Here is a 19,882-nt window from a genome sequence, read left to right as displayed (position 1 = left end):
AAGTTATGGCCCCCTGTTCCCTCTTCCCCAAATTCCTAGACTTGGACTTATCTATCTCCCCATTCTCATTCTCTTGCTGGCTGTCTTCACCTTCCTCTCCACCTTTTCTTCTCACACACTGTCTTAAATCTCCTTCCAAACATAAGCTCACATGTCACCCTTCCTGTCCCTAACCTTGGCTGCACCTTCCCTGTTAGTCACCATCGTGCCTGCTGGAGTCACCTCTCGTGGAGCCTACACTCTCAGTATCTGCCTCCTTCTATTGGATTGTATTTCACTGATTTGTTAATACAACATGTTTGCACTGAGCATCTACTGTGAGCATGGTTTGAAAACAAAATAAAGCTTATCCATGCAGCTAATGAGCTTACAGTCTAATGGGAAGACAGATTCATTAAAAATAATAACAAACCAATATAAAAGTGACACATAAAGGTGTAGAGAATAAACTAAAGGGTACCTAACTGGTTGGAAAGAAGAGAAGGAAGAATGTGGTGATGAGGAAGGGAAGAAGGCCTGCTGGAGAAGAGAGGAGGCTCTGTCCGAATTGATCTTGCAGGGGGAGGTCAGGTGAGGGTGAGAGGTGACGGTGTAGGTTGGCTGCTTTATCCTTTAGCCCCTAAAGTCTTAAGCATTGTACCTAAGAGCTGCAGGCTTTACAGAAGCCTATAATAATGCTTGAAACTAGAAGGGGGAGTAATTTGGCTCCAAAATACAAAGAAAAAGCTTTGAAATTAAAAATGAATAAAAATTCAATTGCATGTTTAAGGAAGGTAATGTTTAACTTTATTGTTAAATTTCATATTCATAAAATGTGAAATTCATCATCCAGTTTATAGTTCAGGTTTTTCTGCTTTACACCCATTCCTAACTATTCATGCTGATCACTGAGAAATCATAACAGATCATTCATTAAGTGAGTCACTCAAAGTCAAATAATTTCAGACAAAATTAAGAGCCTGAAAATGCATATCTATATGTAGATATGTAGAGATACAGCATTGGTACTTTCCAATACATTGAGGTATACGTGACATCAGAGCTGCCCTCTGGGTAAAGAAGGCCCTCAGGAGAAAAAGTATCCACATAGGCAAAACACAGTCTTGCATAATCTATCTAACAATCAAGTGAGGAAGACAGACAACAAACTCGGGGGAAGAGGAAGTAATTAAAAGTTCTAGGAACTTTGACTGATTTACCTAATGTCTGACCTCTTTTGACATATGAGGGTGAGAATTCCTTAGTTTCTGTGCCTCTGGGCCCCTGGTTCCTCTTCCATCCTTTAGGATCTGGTTATTTTTCTCTGCACAGTTTCTTTGGATTCTGGCCATCAATTCTAGTTTCCTCCTAGCACAGTCTTGCAGTTGACCCTTGCCTATCTATCCTTCCTGCAGGTTGAGGGTTCATCTGCACCGCACCCATACCTGTCACCAGTTCCTAGAATCTCCAGGCTGGCACTCTTGAGACTGGGTTGGGAATGGAGAAGTACCAGTAATAACTCCTGAGCACAAAGTCAAGGACACATGGGAACAAGGTGGTTGTGGAAGATACTATGGCCAGTGTAAGATGTGTTGGATCCAGACAGAGGTCCAGCAGACAATTGGATATATAAGGCTAAAGGTTTGGAGAGAAGTCTGGGTTGGAGGTGCAGATTTGGAAGTCATCAGAAAAAAAAAGTAACATTAAATGACAAAGGGAGTAAGACTATTTGGGAGGGGCAGGTCCTCAGGGAACCTCAGCTCTTAGAGGGAAGGCAGAGACAAAGGAGCTCAAAGGAGAAGACAGAGAAGAAGCCAAGCAAAGCAGGCAAGAACAGTGTTGTAGATGGCAATACAAGAAAAGAACATAACCAAAAATGCTGAGAAAAGCAGACATCTGAGAAGACAAACCCCAAAACTATCTAATACACTTAAAAACCAGGAGAAAACTGAGGAGTCTAGATTCTAATTAAAGCATCTTGGTAGGATGGTGAGGGTAGAAAATGGAAAATTGAAGTCACTCTGAATATGGATTATGCTTCTCATGAGAAATGCTGGGAGAAAGATGGAGGAAGAAAACTGTTGCTACAGAGGAATCAGAAGAGATTTTTTTTTCTGTTCTGTGTAAGAAGCTTGAACATATATCCATGACAATAATGACGGGAAGCCTTAAAATAAGCCATGGCATTCTTAAAGGGAAACTCCATGAGGGGAGCACTTTGTTTTGTTCCCTGCTATATTCCTAGCACATGGCGCATAACAGACACTCAGTCAGTGGTTGTCCACTGTGTAGTTATATCATTTACAAATTGCAAATTTCTATAACAAGTCCTCAAAGAGTGGGGTTTATTTCCTTCCCAAAGCAGAGTCCTGTGGTAGTCATCTGAAAGCCATATGAAGGTGCTGCAAGTTTCCTCAGAAACCCTGGCTTCTCTTCATTTCCCTTACTCATCTCTAGAAAGTTTGTCATCTGGAGAGCTGGAGCTGCCTGCTGGGCTTCTCCTAGCGCATCCATGTTCCAGGCAGGGGGAAGGTGAAGGCAAGAGGACACTCTTTTAAAGCACCATTTCCAGAAATCCCACACTATGATTATCTTATTGATTATAATTGTTGCCTGCCTACCTGATACAAAGGAGGCTGGGAAATATAGTTGATGCAGGTATAATCATCTTTAGCAAAACTTAGTAGACAACCATCCATCTCCCTCACATTGACAGAGCCTAGTCCAGTGGAAGGCAATATTTAAGGAAAGGATAAATGAGTATTTTATTCTTGTGGTCTTTCTTGTGCTTTGTGTCATTGATTTTCTAGGTAACGGGGTGATGAAAATAAAAGTGAAGGACTTGCTATGTGTCTCCCCAGAATTCCTATGCTAAAATTCTAATCCCCAAGATGGCAGTATCAGGAGGTGGAGCCTTTAGAAGATAATTAAGTCATGGTTAGGATTAGTCCCCCCTACAAAGGAGACCCCACAAAGCAAGCTTTCCTGTTCCACCACACAAAGACACAGAGGTACAGACTAAGAAATAGGCCTTCACCATGTGCCAACCTGTCAGAGCCTCAATCTTGGACTCTCCAGCCTCTAGAACCATGAGAAATAAATTTCTGCAATTTATAAACAGCCAATTTATAGTATTTTTTAATAGCAGCTGAAATGGGCTAAGATTAAGATAGTACAGATCTCATTCTTAGAATGAGCTTTGGTTTTTAGAGATGGACAGGGTATTTTGCAAGTCCATACCCATAAAATGTTTTTTGTTTTGTTTTGTTTTGTTTTATGGTACTGGGCTTCAAACTCAGGATCTTGCGCTTGTGAGACAGGTGTGGTGCCACTGCACTAAATCCCTGGCCCAAAACTGTTATAGTTTACTACAAACTGTGATCAAAATGTGGAGGTCTATGGGTTTGCCAGTCAGGGGAAAGATATAATAGTGAAAAGCTTAGTGCTTCTGAAAGAATTTGCACCAAAGTTTTAATAGTGGTTACCCGTGGGTGAAGGGGATCTTGCGCTTGTGAGACAGGTGTGGTGCCACTGCACTAAATCCCTGGCCCAAAACTGTTATAGTTTACTACAAACTGTGATCAAAATGTGGAGGTCTATGGGTTTGCCAGTCAGGGGAAAGATATAATAGTGAAAAGCTTAGTGCTTCTGAAAGAATTTGCACCAAAGTTTTAATAGTGGTTACCCGTGGGTGAAGGGGAAAGGCAGATGCAGAGAGCTGTACCCTGCACTTTATGTAAGTAAGTAGCTAGTACTTACATTAAGGGAAAAGTGGCCTAAGTGTTCTCTGTGAGAATCAGATCTACCTGGACAGTACTGAATTATTCAATTGAATTATTAAAATTGAATAATTATGAATTTCAGGAAGTTATTATTTCTTCACCGTATCCATTTCTAATAGGACATCAATGTAAGGAAATTTGACTTCAAGACAAAAAGCTAAAATTTATTTACTCTTTTTTAAAAAGTAACTTAAAAGCAGGGGCCTGGTATTTAGTTCAGTGGTTTCGCCACCTGCTTTGCAAGTGTAAGGTCCCCAGTTCAATCTCCACTACCAAAAAAAAAACTAACTTAAAAGAAGACTTTTATTGCAAAGCCTTTTTCAAGTGAACATTCATGAATGTATGATGGTCTCTATTTCCCAGTACATGGGATGTATGATTCACAAATGTTTCCTGGACTAGTACAGAAAATGCAGCAGATAAGAGGTTTAAGTAATAGAAAAATAAAAATATAAAATCACTGACCTTAATAAACATGCTATTTCAAGAAGTAGCAGGTATATAAACAGTTATAATCAAACTGCTTGCTTCTACAATAAGAACATTTGGCCAGGTGTGGTGACCCATACCTACAACCCCAGCACTCTGAGAAGCAGAGGATTTGCAAGTTCAGGCCCAGCCTGGGCAACTTAGTGAACTAACAAGACCTTATCTCAAAATAAAAAGTTTTAAAAGCTGGGGATAGCTCAATGCAAAGACTCCTAGGTACAATTCCCAGTACTGAGAAAAAAAGCACTCACTCATTTATCAAATATTATTTGAGCATCTACAGTGAGCCTACCACGTAGATATAGTTCCTGCTACATGGGGCTTAGAGACTAGCCCGAGAGACAGATGATGTGAAAACAGAAAGATAATCATTGGTGCTGACAACTGACTGCAAAGGAAGAAATAATCGAGGCACCTTCAGAGAACATAATAGGGCAAGGGCAAGCAAAGAAGCATAGAAAAGAAGCGTCTGAATCTACCCAGTGACAAGCTCTGTCACAGAGGTGGTTGTGTTAGGGATGGGACTTGGAAGAGTAGAAGTTTGCCAAGCGAAAGAGCAACAGAGAATGGATAGCAGAGCCAATGGAGAGCAAGAGCCTGTTATGAGGGGAGATAGAAGCCCAGCGTGGAGGAGAGGAGCACTGGCTCAGCAGAGGCTGTGTGTATCCAGCACTGCAACCGACCTCTCCTGGAGACAGCAGGGAGCCGCAGATTTCTGAGCAGAAATGGCAAGATTTGATTGACCTGTTAAGTAACCCAGGTCACAGTGTAGAAGATGCATCAGAAAGGAGGAGATAGAGGCAAGCAACCAGAAAGAACCCTATTCTGGAGCAATATCCTGAAAAAGAAGTGAAAGTTGGCAGTCCTAGTAGGGAAGGAAAAAAAAAAAGACAGAGAAAGTACTTACTTAATATTCACTTACTCGGTCATTTATTTATTTTTGTATGAAAAAAATTTCCTTTATTATTAAACATTTTATTCTAGAAATAAGAATAAAAGTAGAATGAATAACATATTGAACTCCCACATACCTGTCACCCAGCTTCAACTGTCAACCAACATTTCTTAGTTCTTATTTTAGCTGTTCTTCACTTTTATTTCCCTAAAGTTTTTTTGAAGTAAGTCACAGACAACATATCACTTCACCCTTACATGCTTCCTACATATCTCTAACCGAGAACTTATTTTAACAAAACTATGCTGCCGTGATCACGCCCAACAAAATTCATGGTGATTTCGCAGTATCATCCAATACTCAGTCCATGCCCATTACCCATGGCTACAGCTGGTCTGTCCAGACCAAAATCAAACACCACATGTGTCTCCTCATTACATCTGGAAGTTCCCTCTTCATCTCTGGTCATCTTGGGGGAGAAAGGAAGGAGGATCCACGGGACTCGGAGATAAATGCATTGGCACAGATTCTTGTCTGCTTGCTTCCTTCCTTCCCATTCCAAATAGCTCCACCTTCCTCTGGGTAAAAAGAAATGAAGGTGCTTTCCCCAGCTCCACTGAAGGCATTTTCAAGGAATTACAAGGAATCCTGGCAAGACCAGCGGCTGGCCCAGTGCTGAGCACAAAGATGCTTCTCAGTGGGTGTGGCTACAGTGGCAGTTGTGTGGCCGCTTCCTCTGGAAAATCCTTCCCCTGACTGCTTTGTATCTCCCATGCATGGGTTTCTCATTTTACAGTTAGAAAATAAGCCTGCTGGTGCGTGGGGGCACACACCTGTGTTCTAGCACTCTGGAAGACTGAGGCAGGAGGATCCCACATTTGAGCCTAGTCTGGGCAACTTAGATCATCTCAAAATTTAAAGAGGTGGGGATGTAGCTCAGTGCAAAGGCACTGGGTTCAATCCCTGGTACTGAAGAAAGAGAGAGAAAGAAAAGAAGAAGGAAGAGAAGGAAAGGAGGAGGGAGAGAGAAGAAGGAGGGAGGAGGAGGGGAGGATGAGGAAGAGGAAGACCAAGGGGAAGGAAAAGGGAGAAAGGGAAAGAAGCCTTAAATGCCAATGTCCGCTGAATATATCTATTTACGAGGTCCGAGAGAATTCAAGGGCCCCTGAACCTACAACAGGGAGAAAGGGGAGGCCAGGGTGGTCAGTGCCTGATTCCACCTGCTTCTCAGCTTTGCTGAAGCTAGAACAGCCCAACCACCATCCAGGAGAACCACACTGGCCAATACAAAGCTGAGGCTTGTGAGAATGAGAATCGTAAGTCAAGCTTGTTAAAATGCACATACTCAGGACTCCTGCCAGAAATACTCTATTTTTTTAATTGAATTTATTGGTACATTCTAGGTAGACAGTACAGTTACATTCATTACCGGGATCTTGTACCTTTACATGACAGGTCTTGGTCCAGGAATACTCTAGATGCTCACTTAACTTTGAAAACACTGTCTTGAAATTTAGACCTCATTCCTAAAAGATTCTTCTAGGAGATCAGGCTTCAATCAGTTTTGTAACTAGGAGGAATAAAGTCAATCAGGATTCGAACTTGATTTTCAGGAAAAAAAAAACAAAAGGTGTTCATATCAGGCTCCGAGACTTAGAGGCAACACATTTGAGGGCATCCACACTCCCCTTCAAGATGGAAAATCCACAAACAGCTCTGAGTTGTCATGGGCTGGGGTCACCTGAACCCTGCTCTCAGTTGAAAAACTGGCAAAGGGGACATCGCTCTGAATCCTGCCAACAGCAGCTTTAAAGGAAAGGAGGTGCAGCTGTGGAATCTTCCATGCGAGAGCAGCGTGGAATGGAGCTGCCCGAAAAGGACACAAAGGGGAAAGACCGAAGGGTGTGAAGGAAGCCTGGCAGTGTCACAAAGCCGGAGGTGAACAGATGGGCGCCCTCGGCAGCAGCCTCCTCCACACTCCAGCAGCTGCACTCTGTTTTCCTTCCTCCAGGAGTCCTGTTTGGTGTCACTAAACCGGTGATCAGAATCACTTTGGCGTATTTAATGTCACCATGAAACTATTTGTGATTGACTAGCTCAGCAGGGTAACTTGGAATAAGAGCCTTTGATTTTTCCCAATTAGATAAAAGAATTTTGTTTCTCAAAGCAGTCTTGCAGAAAAGAAAGTCCTGTGATCAGAAAGGGAGGAAATGGTTTTCAAGCCTACAGATCAGGTAGCACCTGGGTATGTATATATAATAACATATTTTCAAAATATTTTTCTATCAATTACAGCTTCCCACACTCCTAGACAGCAGCTCTCCAGGTATCGAACTGAGATCCTGGGGAAGGATTTTATCTGATATGACACCAAGGATTCAAGAGGTAAAGAACCAATGCTAGTAATTATAATCTCTTGGTCTTTATACCATTTTGCCAGCACTTATTACCTCACTGTACCTCAGACCCATAGAAGGGGAAAAACTTTTGCTCTTTTCATATAGCAATTTCAGTGTGCCTGTTCATGTTCTATATGACCTGTGCTCTAGGGTAGGAGCAAAGAGAAAATAACCATCCTTCTGGTTTTATACCAAGGAAGGAAAACACCCCCAAGAAGTACACAACTTGCTCGGTATGGCACAAATCATCAGAGAACTTACACTTGTACCTAAGAACTGAATTCCAGTAATGAGGTGGTCCACGGTTCTCTCAGGGTCTTAAAATCCATGTTAACAGACACCACAAATAACAATATAGTGCTTCTGGGCATTATTCTCAGTGTCTTACCTGTATTGATCGTCTCATCCTTCCACAGTAAGAGACTTTTGTATCATTTTAAAAATAGGTACACATTTAAATTACCATCCGGTCACACAAGGATCAATATAAAAATTGATTCTTCCACTCAATAATTGATTGGGTGCTACAGACATGAAGACAAATAGACATACTCACTATTGTTGTGGAATGTACAATCACCAGGGAAGAGAGACCTGAAATAAACGTTCCCTTCAAGTCCTCAAGTGTGATAAAAATTATGAAAGGGGAGCAAAAGGTGAAACAGACTCTTACCCCAACTTTTTCCTCCTTTAGGGTTCCTAGCTGACTTGGTATCAGCCAAGGTGGAAGATTGTATAGTTGGGTCTTTTTTGTAAAACTAAGGTCAGCCTGGAGGGGAGCACTACTGTACAGAGAGGAGTAAAGGGCTCATTGTACTGATGCCACCTGCTGCAGTGGGAGCCCCTAACATTCTTTTCTTCATAGCATTTAAAAAATTCATATCAGTATCATACAGTTGAAGTTGATAGAGAATGTAAAAATTCCCCAAAGTGTATCAACACTCTTAGTTTTGTGTGGGAGTTCCAGAAGATTTCTAGCCTATCTAGAGAGCAAGTCTAAGCGTTTGTGAATCCAGTTGAAGCAGAGAGTGCAGTTTTTATTTATTGATTAATTTGACCCCAGAACAGCCCCTTCATCTTGGAGTTCTTTGATTAAATAAGCAACATAATAAGAGTAGTACCCCTCCCAAGACTGTCATAAGACTCTCTGTTATTGAAGCAATTTGAGATTCCAACTTTATTACTGAAGCAGAGACTGTGATTACAGGCGTGACTCACTGTGTGGATTCCACATGGTGATCATCAGTTTCAGAGGGCAAGTGTTGGCATGTGGACAAAGAGAGGGTTGACAGGTAAACATCGCTTACTGCAGTCGGAGAATGTTTTCCGTCTCACCTGATTGAATCCTAATGGTTTTTTAAATTCCCAAGTGCTTTTGAAAGTGAGTAATAAGGTGGGCTTGGGAAATAAAAACAGCACTGTTTTTATTTTGTATTTTTCCTTAAATCAAAGCCAAATGGCCTTATGGGAACCAAGACATTGACAGCCCTCAACCTTGTGCTCAGCATCACAGATCTACTTCAAAGTAGGAGGCCAGCGAGTGCCATGACATCCACAAAGAGAGGGCCAACAGGATTTTCTCAGTTGGCCCAGAATTTGAAAAGTGTTCTTCCAAGAATGGAGAGACTTCATCTGTCATATCTGTTTGAATTTTCTCACACACACACACACACACACACACACACACCATATTTGATGAAATTAGTCTAGTAAGAAGATAATTTTCCAAATCTAGGAAAATAATTCTGAAATAGAGTCATTCTTCAATCATTTTATTCTCCACTTCCTTCCCAGTGTTCCCATGTTAATGAGATAACAGAACATAGGACCAGCTTACAGTGAAAGCATCTCTGCATTTCTTTAAGGACACAATCCCAAGAACTCAAATAAGGGAGGAGGCAATACTAAAATGCTTTGGAATTTCCTTCTCTCCTTGTTCCTGAGTAGATGGGAGTAGGTTTTGTTTCTTTGCTTTTTCACAATCGTATTAAGGATTGACAAGAAAATGGGTGTTTTCTTTTACATGTGGAAGTCAAATATATATATGGCAGTCTTGATTCTGGTTCCTTTAACGTAATTCAAAGCCCTTTCTTGCCCTAGTTCATTCATAGGCCAAGTGTTCAAGACTTGCTGTGGGTGATCAGACCCCTCCTGCAGAACGGGGGTCCAGAGACCTTCACACAGCTGATGGACATCCTGTCTGATCTCCTGTGTGGCTACCCAGAGGGAGGAGGCTCTCAGGTGTTCTCCTTCAACTGGTATGAAGACAATAACTATAAGGCCTTCCTGGGAACAGACTCCACAAGGAAGGATCCTATTTATTCGTATGACAAAAGGACAAGTAAGTTTTCTGAGTCTGTGTGCAAATTTGCTTGCTGTGTTGGTTAAGATGTTGGTTAGTGCTTTCAGGTAAAATCAGTTCAGAAGTTGACTGTCTCTTGGTCTTGTTGAATGGCTGTGAGCAAAGACTTTTCTTCCAGAAAGTCTGCTTTTCCTTGCAGAAAGAGAGTGGTGCTAATAAAAAAAAATTGCTGGATATAAGCCATCGAAAGCACTGAGGCCCTCTTGGAAAGGGAACACAGGGGAACATTTCCCACTGATGTAATTGAACTGAGGTTAAGTTCTAGAGGGGAAAAAAAGAATGATAAATGAGGAGGCAACCCTGGATTGCAAGCAAAGCTCAGGTCAGAAAGCCCTGTCGAGTCAACACGGCTGGGGCACATTTTTTTTACGAACACAGCACAACGAAATTCTGTGTGTAGGACTGAACATGCCAAAGAGCACATCCTCTTTCCCACTTTTTTTGTCCTGTGGGGTAAAACACACAGTGGAGTGGGGGAGAAAGGCAACTGGGTGAACCTTTAGTTAAAACTTGAAATGACAAGAGACACAGCAAAAGGGGTTGGACCTGGAGGTAGCTACACACAACAAAGGAAAGCAGTAAATTGAAGAGAAATTATTGCAGCAAACGCCAAGATTCCAGGGGGGCCTTGTTTGGCCTTTCACTCTTTCATTTGAGAAAGGCCTCTGTTCCTTGCAGGACTCTCAGCCTCCTTCTGTCAATGAGGCCATTACCAAGGAGCATTGTGGCATTTTGTCACTAATGATGAGCTTGTTATTGGTGTGGCACAGCCTACTAATTTAGGCTGTTCCTCAAATCCCCCAGCGTGAAGTCCAGGGAGACATGTGATTTGGATGCACTAATGACTATGTTTGGTTGTAACAACAGGGAGTTTCTTTAAAATCCATCCCTTCTCTCCCTGCAGCACCCTTTTGTAATGCGTTGATCCAGAGCTTGGAGTCAAACCCTTTAACCAAAATAGCCTGGAAGGCAGCAAAGCCTTTGCTGGTGGGAAAAATCCTCTTTACTCCTGATTCCCCTGCAACGAGAAGGATACTGAAAAATGTAAGATTGTGGCTGGTCTTGTCCCTTATACCTTAGACCTCCCAGAGGAGTGTGTGAGTGTATGTGTGAGTGTGTGTGTGGGGGTGGGTGTTATAATGTGCTCTTCTGGCAGCAAGTCCCTGCTTGTTTTTGCCTTTTTGCTAAGTGGACTCTTGGTTTCCTCCCCCACCCGCAGCCATTATGGGAATGTTCACTCCAGCACCCCTGCTAGGGCCTTCCCTCTCTGCAGCGGCCCATAGTGAAGTTTTCTTTTCTATTGCTTGAATTATATCCCCGAGGCAGTGTTCACAATTCTCTGAATCCTATCTTCCTGGAACAGAAAAAGATGGAGAGGAAGAGTATTTGCTCACTAAGAATCCACTGTATAGTTTTAATGAGGTTCTGAGATAATACCATCATTAATATTATGTGAATTGCTGAGATACTGACAAATCAGATTCAGTCAGTCCAGGGGCTACAAAATGGTAGAGTGTTCTGGGAAGTCTCAGTCGAATGGGAAAATAAAAACACTTCTGTGAAAAGTCTTTCCTAAGTATTATGGGTTTATGATAACAGGATATATCACTCTCTCTCTCTCTCTCTCTCTCTCTCTCTTTCTCTCCTCTCTCTCATTTTAGGCCAACTCAACTTTTGAAGAACTGGAGCGTGTTAGGAAGCTGGTCAAAGTCTGGGAAGAAGTAGGGCCCCAGATCTGGTACTTCTTTGACAACAGCACACAGATGACCACTATCAGAGTAAGGGTTCCTTTCATCAGAGGATGGGAAAGGGAGAGGAGCAGAAGGGGCAAGAAAGCTCTCCTTTGTTTCCTTTTTCCAAGAAAGAGTTAGTCACTTAGTGGAGTTAGATCAAACCATCATCAGAAGGGGCCAAAAGCACTATTTCTGAAAACTGTCACCTAGCAAGTTTACTGGCTTTGGGTAGAGAATATGTTCTTAAATGTTTCTAAATTCTTAAATTTAGAGAAATCAAAAAGCTGCCACAAGATCTGTGGTTCCTTGTGGTTTCTTGCTTTTATGAATTAATTTGAGGACCTCAGATTCAAAGGGGCCTCTCTGCATGGGGTCATTTCTGTTACTGCAAAGATGGTTGAGTGTTCTGTTCAGTCTCATTTGCAACTTTGCAAAGCCAAGAGACACTTTTTTCTTTTTTTGGTTTTTGAGACAGGCTCTCACTATGTAGTTGAGACTGACCTGGAACTCACTGTGTAGCCCAGACTGGTTTCAAACTCACAGCGATCCTCCTGCCTCAGCCTCCCAAGTGCTGGAATTACAGGCATGCACCACCATGCCCGGCCTAGACACAATTCTATATGGATACAAATTCTATAACTAAAAGAGAACAAACAAAAATATCTATACAAAAGGAAAGCCTGCGTTGTATCGCTTTGCATGCCCCGCCTCCTCCCCTCCTGTACCTCTCTAGAGGTGTCTATTCTAGAGGCCCATGTGTTGGCATAATGCAAGAAAACGTACTAGTTTTGCGGGGGGGAGGACTTTTTGAGTTTCTATCTTTAATCTTTAATAGAAATGGCCTAAGAATGACACCAGAGATTCTTTAAAATTTCTAATTTCTGTGACTTTATCTCTTCTTCTCCAGGACACCCTGGAACACCCAACAGTAAAAGACTTTTTGAATAGACAACTCAGTGAAGATGGTATTAGTGTGGAAGCCGTGCAAAACTTCCTCTACAAAGGTCCTCGAGAAAATCAGGCTGATGACCTAACCGACTTTGACTGGAGGGACGTATTTAATATCACTGACCGATCCCTACGCTTGGCTGATCGATACCTGGAGGTAAGGGGTGGCGAGCTACCTAAGGGCCAGAGTGGGCCTCTTGGAGATGGCCCTGTGGTCAGTGGTTTGGTTTAAATCCCCTCCCCCGGAGAAGCAGCCATTCCCACTGTCTCCCCGTGGTTCTTGTTCTTCCTCTCCACATTTCCCGTCCTCCTAACTGCTCTACGACTCTTTGGCTGGCTCCTCTTCCCTCTCGGCCTGTGTCTATCCTCAATCCTTTTCTGTCTGCCATTACTTCAATGATCATCTAGTGCCTGGCCCACCAACCCTCCAATCCTGAGGCCAACTGTCTGCTGGATACACCAGCCCCCAGGGTCTACAGGCAGATTTGAAATGTCCGAAAAACACTTGGACTCTCCCCTATCAAGCCTACCTTCCTACGTTCTCAATTCTGATTAAGGACACCAGCATTTGTCCAAATTACCAAGCTAGGGATTTTAGGGTCATCCTTAATTTTATTTCTTCTTCAGTCTTCACTCAAGAGCTACCGTTTATTGGGTGTTACTCGGTACCAAATGCTGTGCTGTGTGCTTTTGTACACATTGACTCCATCTAAACCTGGTATTAGCTCCATGAAGTGTGTACTGTTATCACTGCCTGTTTACAGATGCAGAAGTCAAGGCTTAAAGAGGTTAAATAAGATCCCACAGCTGTTGGGTGTAGCAGGCTGGATTCAAATCTGGGTGTGCCTGAGTTCAGAACTGGCCTCCTAACTTCGCTACTCCCTGTCACATCCTATCACCAAGTTTTGTCTCCTCCACCTCCTAAACATCTCTCAGCTCTGTCCCTTGCTTTCTGGGCTGTTCGGGGACTAGAAGGCTTGTCATCTCTGCATTAGCCTGTTCTAGCACCTTTTCCCCTGGGCCCCAGGTCCAGTCTCTGCAGGATCGAGCACTTCGGCTCACTGACAGCGGAGTTCCATTGCAAACACACATCTCATCACATATTTAATATCTCAATGACTCAATCCCAAAAGCATTCACCCAATTCCTCTCTGTTGGTGGTGGTTCAGCTGCTGATGGCTGTCAGTGGTCATCTTTATACCAAAAGTTCCAGAAGGAAGGAAAAGGATGGCATTCCCACCATCTAAATAATGCACCCAGATATTTCCCCTATTTTCTGGTTCCTGTCCCTGTGCCTGAGTCCCTGGAATAGGGCTGCTCTGACTAGGAGGCCCGCACCATCCTATGGGACATTACTATGAGAAGAATAATTAAGAAATAGGGAAGACTGTTTCCTCAAAAGGAGAAACACAAGACAGACACACGTGCACTAACACCTGGCTGACTTTCCCTTTCTCCATCCTACTCACTCGCTCCTTTGACTCAGCCCTCAGCTGTCCCTTCCGCTCTGACACAGACTTGGTCGTTTAGTCCTCCATGCTCCCAGGCTCTCTCTTCACACCTCTTATCGCTTTGTCCAAGCTTGTTTGTGGGAGCTGTCGGTTTGTCCATCTCCTGCTGAGTGGCTACACTGGAGTTCCTTGGCATCAGGGAGTATGTCTTAGTAATTATCAAGTTCTATCTAGACCTCACACCCCAGGAAATATGTAGGTCTGAGAGGTGAACACATCCACCAGTCAGTGGAGCCTGGGTCTTGGTCATCTAAAACCACTAGAAGATAGAAGATACTCTAATCAACAGGGGAGTGAAGCCAAAGTTCTCAGGAGCAGGGCCTTCTATCCCGGACTTAGATGTCTCAAGGATAAATAACTCCTAAGAGCAAGGTTGGCTTTATGTGTTGCCAGTACTCTTGAGGATTCCCTGCCACCTCGTCCAGAGTTCCCCTAGGGTATATGCAAACCTATGACACCTGTGCTGCAGTGGGCACACAGAGCCCTCTCTGTCAATGCACAAGCCAAGCTGCCCCAGCAACCAAGCGTCAGATAGCAGTTGTTTTTTGTTTTTGTTTTTCTAATCTAAATTCTCAGTATTCCGGTTTAATTGCAGCATTGGCACTTTGTGATAAATAAGTGGGTTTGGGTTTACAGTTTGGGCACTCGGTCTCTAAAAGGCTCACCATCACGGCTCTAGGTGTTTTTTCAGAAGGTACCAGGCATAGTGGCAGCAGCACCAAAGTTGAGATAATTACTAAGCCGTTCCCAATTTGTCTGGAAACAAGAATGATCTTGAGTGCTTCTTACATGCTTGAGTATAAACCCAGATTGACAATATTGAATTTTCCAGATAAAGAGGCCTGGTAATCTGTCCATTTACAGACTTAATAGCTTTGTAGGGCCTTAGCATGCCCACGTACAATTACTCCATCTACAGTGTCCTCTTGAGCTGCTACTGTCTCCTAAGCCTACAACATTCAGTGGTGCAGCCAGGCGCACTACCACTCACCCTTTGCAGGGGCTGTGGATGGCAGAGGGGACTCTCTTTCTTTGTTCTTATAGAATGGAGTCCAGTGGTCACCACGATGGTTTTGTGAAGATATTTATTATCTTTTGTTTGACTTGACATTTGGGGTTTTTTAAATTTATTTTTTAAAATTTAATTTTATTGGTACATTTTAGGTATACAATACAATGACATTCATCATTGGAGATTTGCACCTTTACATAATCTATCTTGGTTCTTACTTTCTTTTACTTGACTTTTGTATCGTGACGTAAAGTCTTGTTGTCTTGAAGGATAATTTTTTTCAGGTAGTTTGTGCTTAATGTAGCCCAACTCAATATATATTAATCCCTTAAATAGTTAAGAATTCAGTCTCCAGATTGAGGTTGACTGAGTGCAAATGCCTACTATTTGTACTTCTGTTTCTCCATCTGTGAAATGGGAGTATTAAAAGTATTTACCCTTGTTTTGAGAATTAATCTGCTAATCACATTCTGCCACCAGGACTTCCCCAGGGCCTCTTTGCAAAGACCACAATAACTATAGGTCAGTGGCCTCCCCAGGATTTTATATTTGTGTGTGTGTGTCTGTGTGTGGAACCGGGGAGCAAACTCAGGACCTTGAGCTTGCCAGACAGGTGCTGAGGTCTCTGAGCTAAACCTTCAGCCACCTCTCTAGGAATTCTTAAGAGGGGTTCTGATGGTAGCAGAAGCCTCGCACACATGCAGGTGTGATGATGTGGCCTCTGATCTTTTTGCCATTAGGGTGGAAAGCTCAGGGGTGAGGAACTGAAAAGTGAAGAGGAGGTTGAAATGAGCTGTGAGGAAGCAATAAGTCACTGCAATTCATCCTGGACTTGGCTGCTTTTGTTCTTGCACACTGGGGAGTCCAGAGGAGCCTGGAAACCCCACCCCCACCCCCAGCCGGAGGAGAGGACCTCTCCCTTAGCAGTCCTGGCCTTAAACGCCTTTGCTGATGGCACTTAGGTCTCTGCGGGACAGAAGCAGGCATGTTTCAGCACAGGCTGTATTTCAATAATGGGATTCATGCTAAAGAGACTAGAGCACTTCCTCCTTGGCCTCCCAAGCTTCCCGTGCCTGCCTCCCTGCCTATTCCAAAAAAGAAACAGATTCATTTAAGGAAAATTAAGCAAATGTATTCTTTTAAATGACAAATATGCCACCCAAATAAATGTGCCATGATTTATGGCATGATAAATGTGCCTGTGAGAAGTAACAGAAGCTCTGAGAACTAAGCAAATCTTTATGTCTTTTGTCATGATAGCAAATAACAGTGATTCAATAGGTTTTCTTTTCTGTTACTTAGAAGGGCTAAAACCTCTTTCGCCCAGCAAAGGGCAGAGCCCTAGTTACTGAACAGTCCCAGAGTGGCCTGAAGAATGTCCCATTCCCAGAATCTGTCTCTGGAATCACTGTGCCCCTGTTAGGCGGGTGTGTGGTGGGAACTTCTTACCTAGACCTGTGAGGATAAATGGTCCAGGATGTCTGCTTCTATTAGCAATGTCACTCAGACAAAGCCGCTTCCTCTAAGGCTCAATTTTCTTATCTGTAAAAATCCAAATAACAATACAAAGGACCTTAAAAGGTTGACGCTGAGGACAAAATGAGAAAAAGCTGCAGAGCACCCAACACATCCATGTCACACCCCAGCCCTGCGTGTGAAACCCCAATGGCCTCCTTCATGGTGGCTCCGGGTTGAGTGTGCTGTGCTCACTCTGTGCACATTTACGCACGGTAGCTGTTGCTATGAACCACGCGGAAATCTACCCTTGAACCATGGAACCATTTCCCAGTAAGTAAGAAATGTACTTTTTTCTCAGATTCAAACATTTTTCGTAAACATTAACCAGGGACTGTAAAATGACCTTAATATTAACCTTAGTGAAATGGCTTAGAGTCAGGGCTGTGTCCTACCATCCTAGGGAGGGTGGCTCTGGGCTCCATTCTGGATTTCTGTGGACAATGGCCCAGTGATTTCAGAACTTATCCTGAGACCACCTATCCCGAAAGAAGCTCCTACAGTATCATTTATCCCCAACCTGTCTTCCCTCTGATCCCTGCTTTTAAGAGGAAAATGACAAGAAAAAAATAAGAAGGAAAGTTGGACCTGGTTAGCAGACCAGGAAAAGAGAGGGTGGTGAATTTTGGGAGCCTTGCGTCTCTCGTCTGTGGACAGATCATTTCCACAGGCCTTCCCACAACCCTCTTCTCCAAAGAGACTCTCCAGAGGAGATTGAGGGCCTCATGTAGGTAAATATTTTACACTTATATGTTTATATATTTATACACATAACTTCTATGTGTCTTTATTTATATCTACTTCTGGAGAAAATCATTATTAGAAACATTAATAAATTATTCCTGTTTACCCTTTAGTTAAAGCAAACATACACACCCCTCCCCTGTTATTTCTTTGTTTGGCGAAAGATTAGGCCTGGCATGAATAAAATACTATTTAGAGTTCACAGTGGATTTTCAAAGTATATTTGAATTTCAGGTCTTAAATTGCACATCAGGAAGCTGAATTCAGCCAAAGTGTAATATGAAAACACCTATGATCAAGCCATAAAATTGAACTTTAACCAGGAGCAACTACCTTTCTCCTCATCTTGGAAAAACATCCATTCTTTAACTACTTTTCTTTGACTATCAACATAGTCGGTATGTGTGCACAGCTCTTTTTATAGCATGGGGTTTATCTTGTTGAATTTTCAGTAGCCAGATTTGTGAGACTACTTTTCCTCTGCTCCTTGCATGCTCTTAGCCACATACCACCACTGACCAACCAGAATGTTCTCAGGGAACATATTTTTTCAGGCTGGCCTAAGGAAAAATAGGATGAGGAGGATAAAGCTGCTGAGCAAGTAACACAGTTTAGGGTCAGATGGATTATCTGTCCTGTTGCCTTCTTCTGTTGATTCACTAACTCAAGATATTAATCAGGAAGCAAGGAGAGTTAGGCGGAGTACAGAAGTCTGCTTCAAGGGTGCCTTATTAGTTCAAGAACCATGAACTAGATTCTAAGTGACTCAGGAACAGTGGGCTTTATTTTAGGCCTCTTTAGGATCCTAGAAGCAGAATTGGGCTGAGAAAGGAAGAAGCAGGCAGAGGGTTGGCTGGGGTTATAGGTAGAAGGAAGATATTTCATGGAACCTCCCGTATGAGGGAGAACTATGTTGAGCACTTTCACATGTCATCTCCTGCAACAGTCCTACCTCCCTGCTGGCCTTAATTGTCATCATTTGATAGAACTGAAAATAAGGCCTCAAAGAAGTTTGACTGCCACAGCAGGACCTCAGCATTCCCCTGACTCACAACCTGTTCTTTCTCCTGTACTATGCAGGGCACATTAAAACCAGGATATATTGTTGGGGTATAATGAGTCCAATGAAGTTAGCAATTATTTTATAATGCTCAAAATATTAGGCACTACTAAGAATGGGTCTCTTATGCTTGAAAATAACTAGGTTCAAATATACTTTGAAAATCCACTGTGAACTCTAAAAGTAAGAACCCAAAAAGGTTTGAGCTTGTTCCATCATTCATGCATTTGCACATATTGAAGTAGACCCATCTGAATAAATACTGTTAATCCCTGACTCCCCAGAAGCTCACGTTCTACCAGGAGAGGTATGTGTGTCATTAAACAATGCCACAACAGTGGCATCTCAAAGAACTGGTAGTACAATAATTCTATCTGGTGAAGTAGAAACTCACTGTACAAATCCAAATTCAAAACATCACAAACCCTCCAAGTGTTGCCAGTGCTTCCTCCAAATTATGTCTGACTTCCCTCCTTCTCCCTCTCCATATATGGCTTATTTACAGAGGCTTCTATCTCTTGTCTCGTCCTGTAGGCTATTCTGTTCATTTCCCATACTCCCTCCAGCAAAACCTTTCTAAAATCCATGCTTGGGGCTAGGGATTTAGCTCAATGATAGAGCACTTACCTAGCATGTGCAATGCCCTGTATTTGATTCCTAGTACCACATAAAACCCCAAGCCTGCCATTATACATGGCCTCCAGCTCCTTCATGGGTCCTTGGTGCTGTAAAAGCAATGTCCTTCCCAGTCTAGCCCCCTTACAGCTCTTGCCCACTGTGGTTCTAGGCCTCCCACCTTGAACAGCTGAGCCTTTTCCCTGTTGCCCCATTCAGTTGCCTGATCAGTACCCACATCTATGCTTCAGGACTCAGATCCTGTGTTCCAGGCCCTCTATGTACCTCCTGTCCCCTCCACTGGATCCCTTCATAGATACTTGTTCATACACTTCCCCAACTGCCCTGACCTGAACCCCTCAAGGGCTGAAATGCTGATTGATTGATTAATTGCTTGATTTCCCACTTTACTTGATTGGTACTGCAGTAGCATAAAGTCGACACTCATAAATGGTAAATTAAAACTGAAAATAACCTTTGTGCAGGGCCTTTAAGATGAAATCTGAAAGCTAAATAGAGCAGAAAGACAATTTTAGGCAGAAGGAAGAACATAAGTGAAGGACAGACGTGTAAGCCTGCGGACCTGTTCAAAGGAGGCCTGCTCTGGTCTGAGTGTGACTGTGGCATCAAGGGAGGAGCAGTAGTGTCTACAGTCACCCAGCATAGCTTCTGAAAGCTTCACTTTGAGGCTGGTGAGATACCCTCTCTAGCACCTATTTGTGGGCTCTGTGAGTAGGGACAACCTCGCTATTCCACTACCCCCAAAATGAGAAGGATAAGCAGAACTTCAGTTCAGGCAGAGTTCAGGCAAAAGTGTGTATCTGTGGCCAGAATGTGG

At 42.9% G+C, this 19,882-nt stretch overlaps 1 protein-coding gene across 1 annotated transcript in view; it reads left to right on the top strand.

Moving 5' to 3' along the window:
- The window catches only part of Abca4 (ATP binding cassette subfamily A member 4), a 235,303-nt gene that overhangs the window by 32,915 nt on the left and 182,506 nt on the right, over positions 1–19,882 (top strand). The window contains 5 exon segments of the mRNA XM_033758165.1: positions 7,441–7,530; positions 9,645–9,885; positions 10,811–10,950; positions 11,568–11,684; positions 12,547–12,744. Coding sequence (XP_033614056.1) covers positions 7,441–7,530; positions 9,645–9,885; positions 10,811–10,950; positions 11,568–11,684; positions 12,547–12,744 — 786 coding nt within the window.

Source organism: Fukomys damarensis, unplaced genomic scaffold (assembly GCF_012274545.1).
Source record: "Fukomys damarensis isolate Sample0158 unplaced genomic scaffold, DMR_v1.0_HiC HiC_scaffold_33, whole genome shotgun sequence".
Taxonomy (NCBI): domain Eukaryota; kingdom Metazoa; phylum Chordata; class Mammalia; order Rodentia; family Bathyergidae; genus Fukomys; species Fukomys damarensis.
This window is presented reverse-complemented; position numbering and strand designations above follow the sequence as displayed.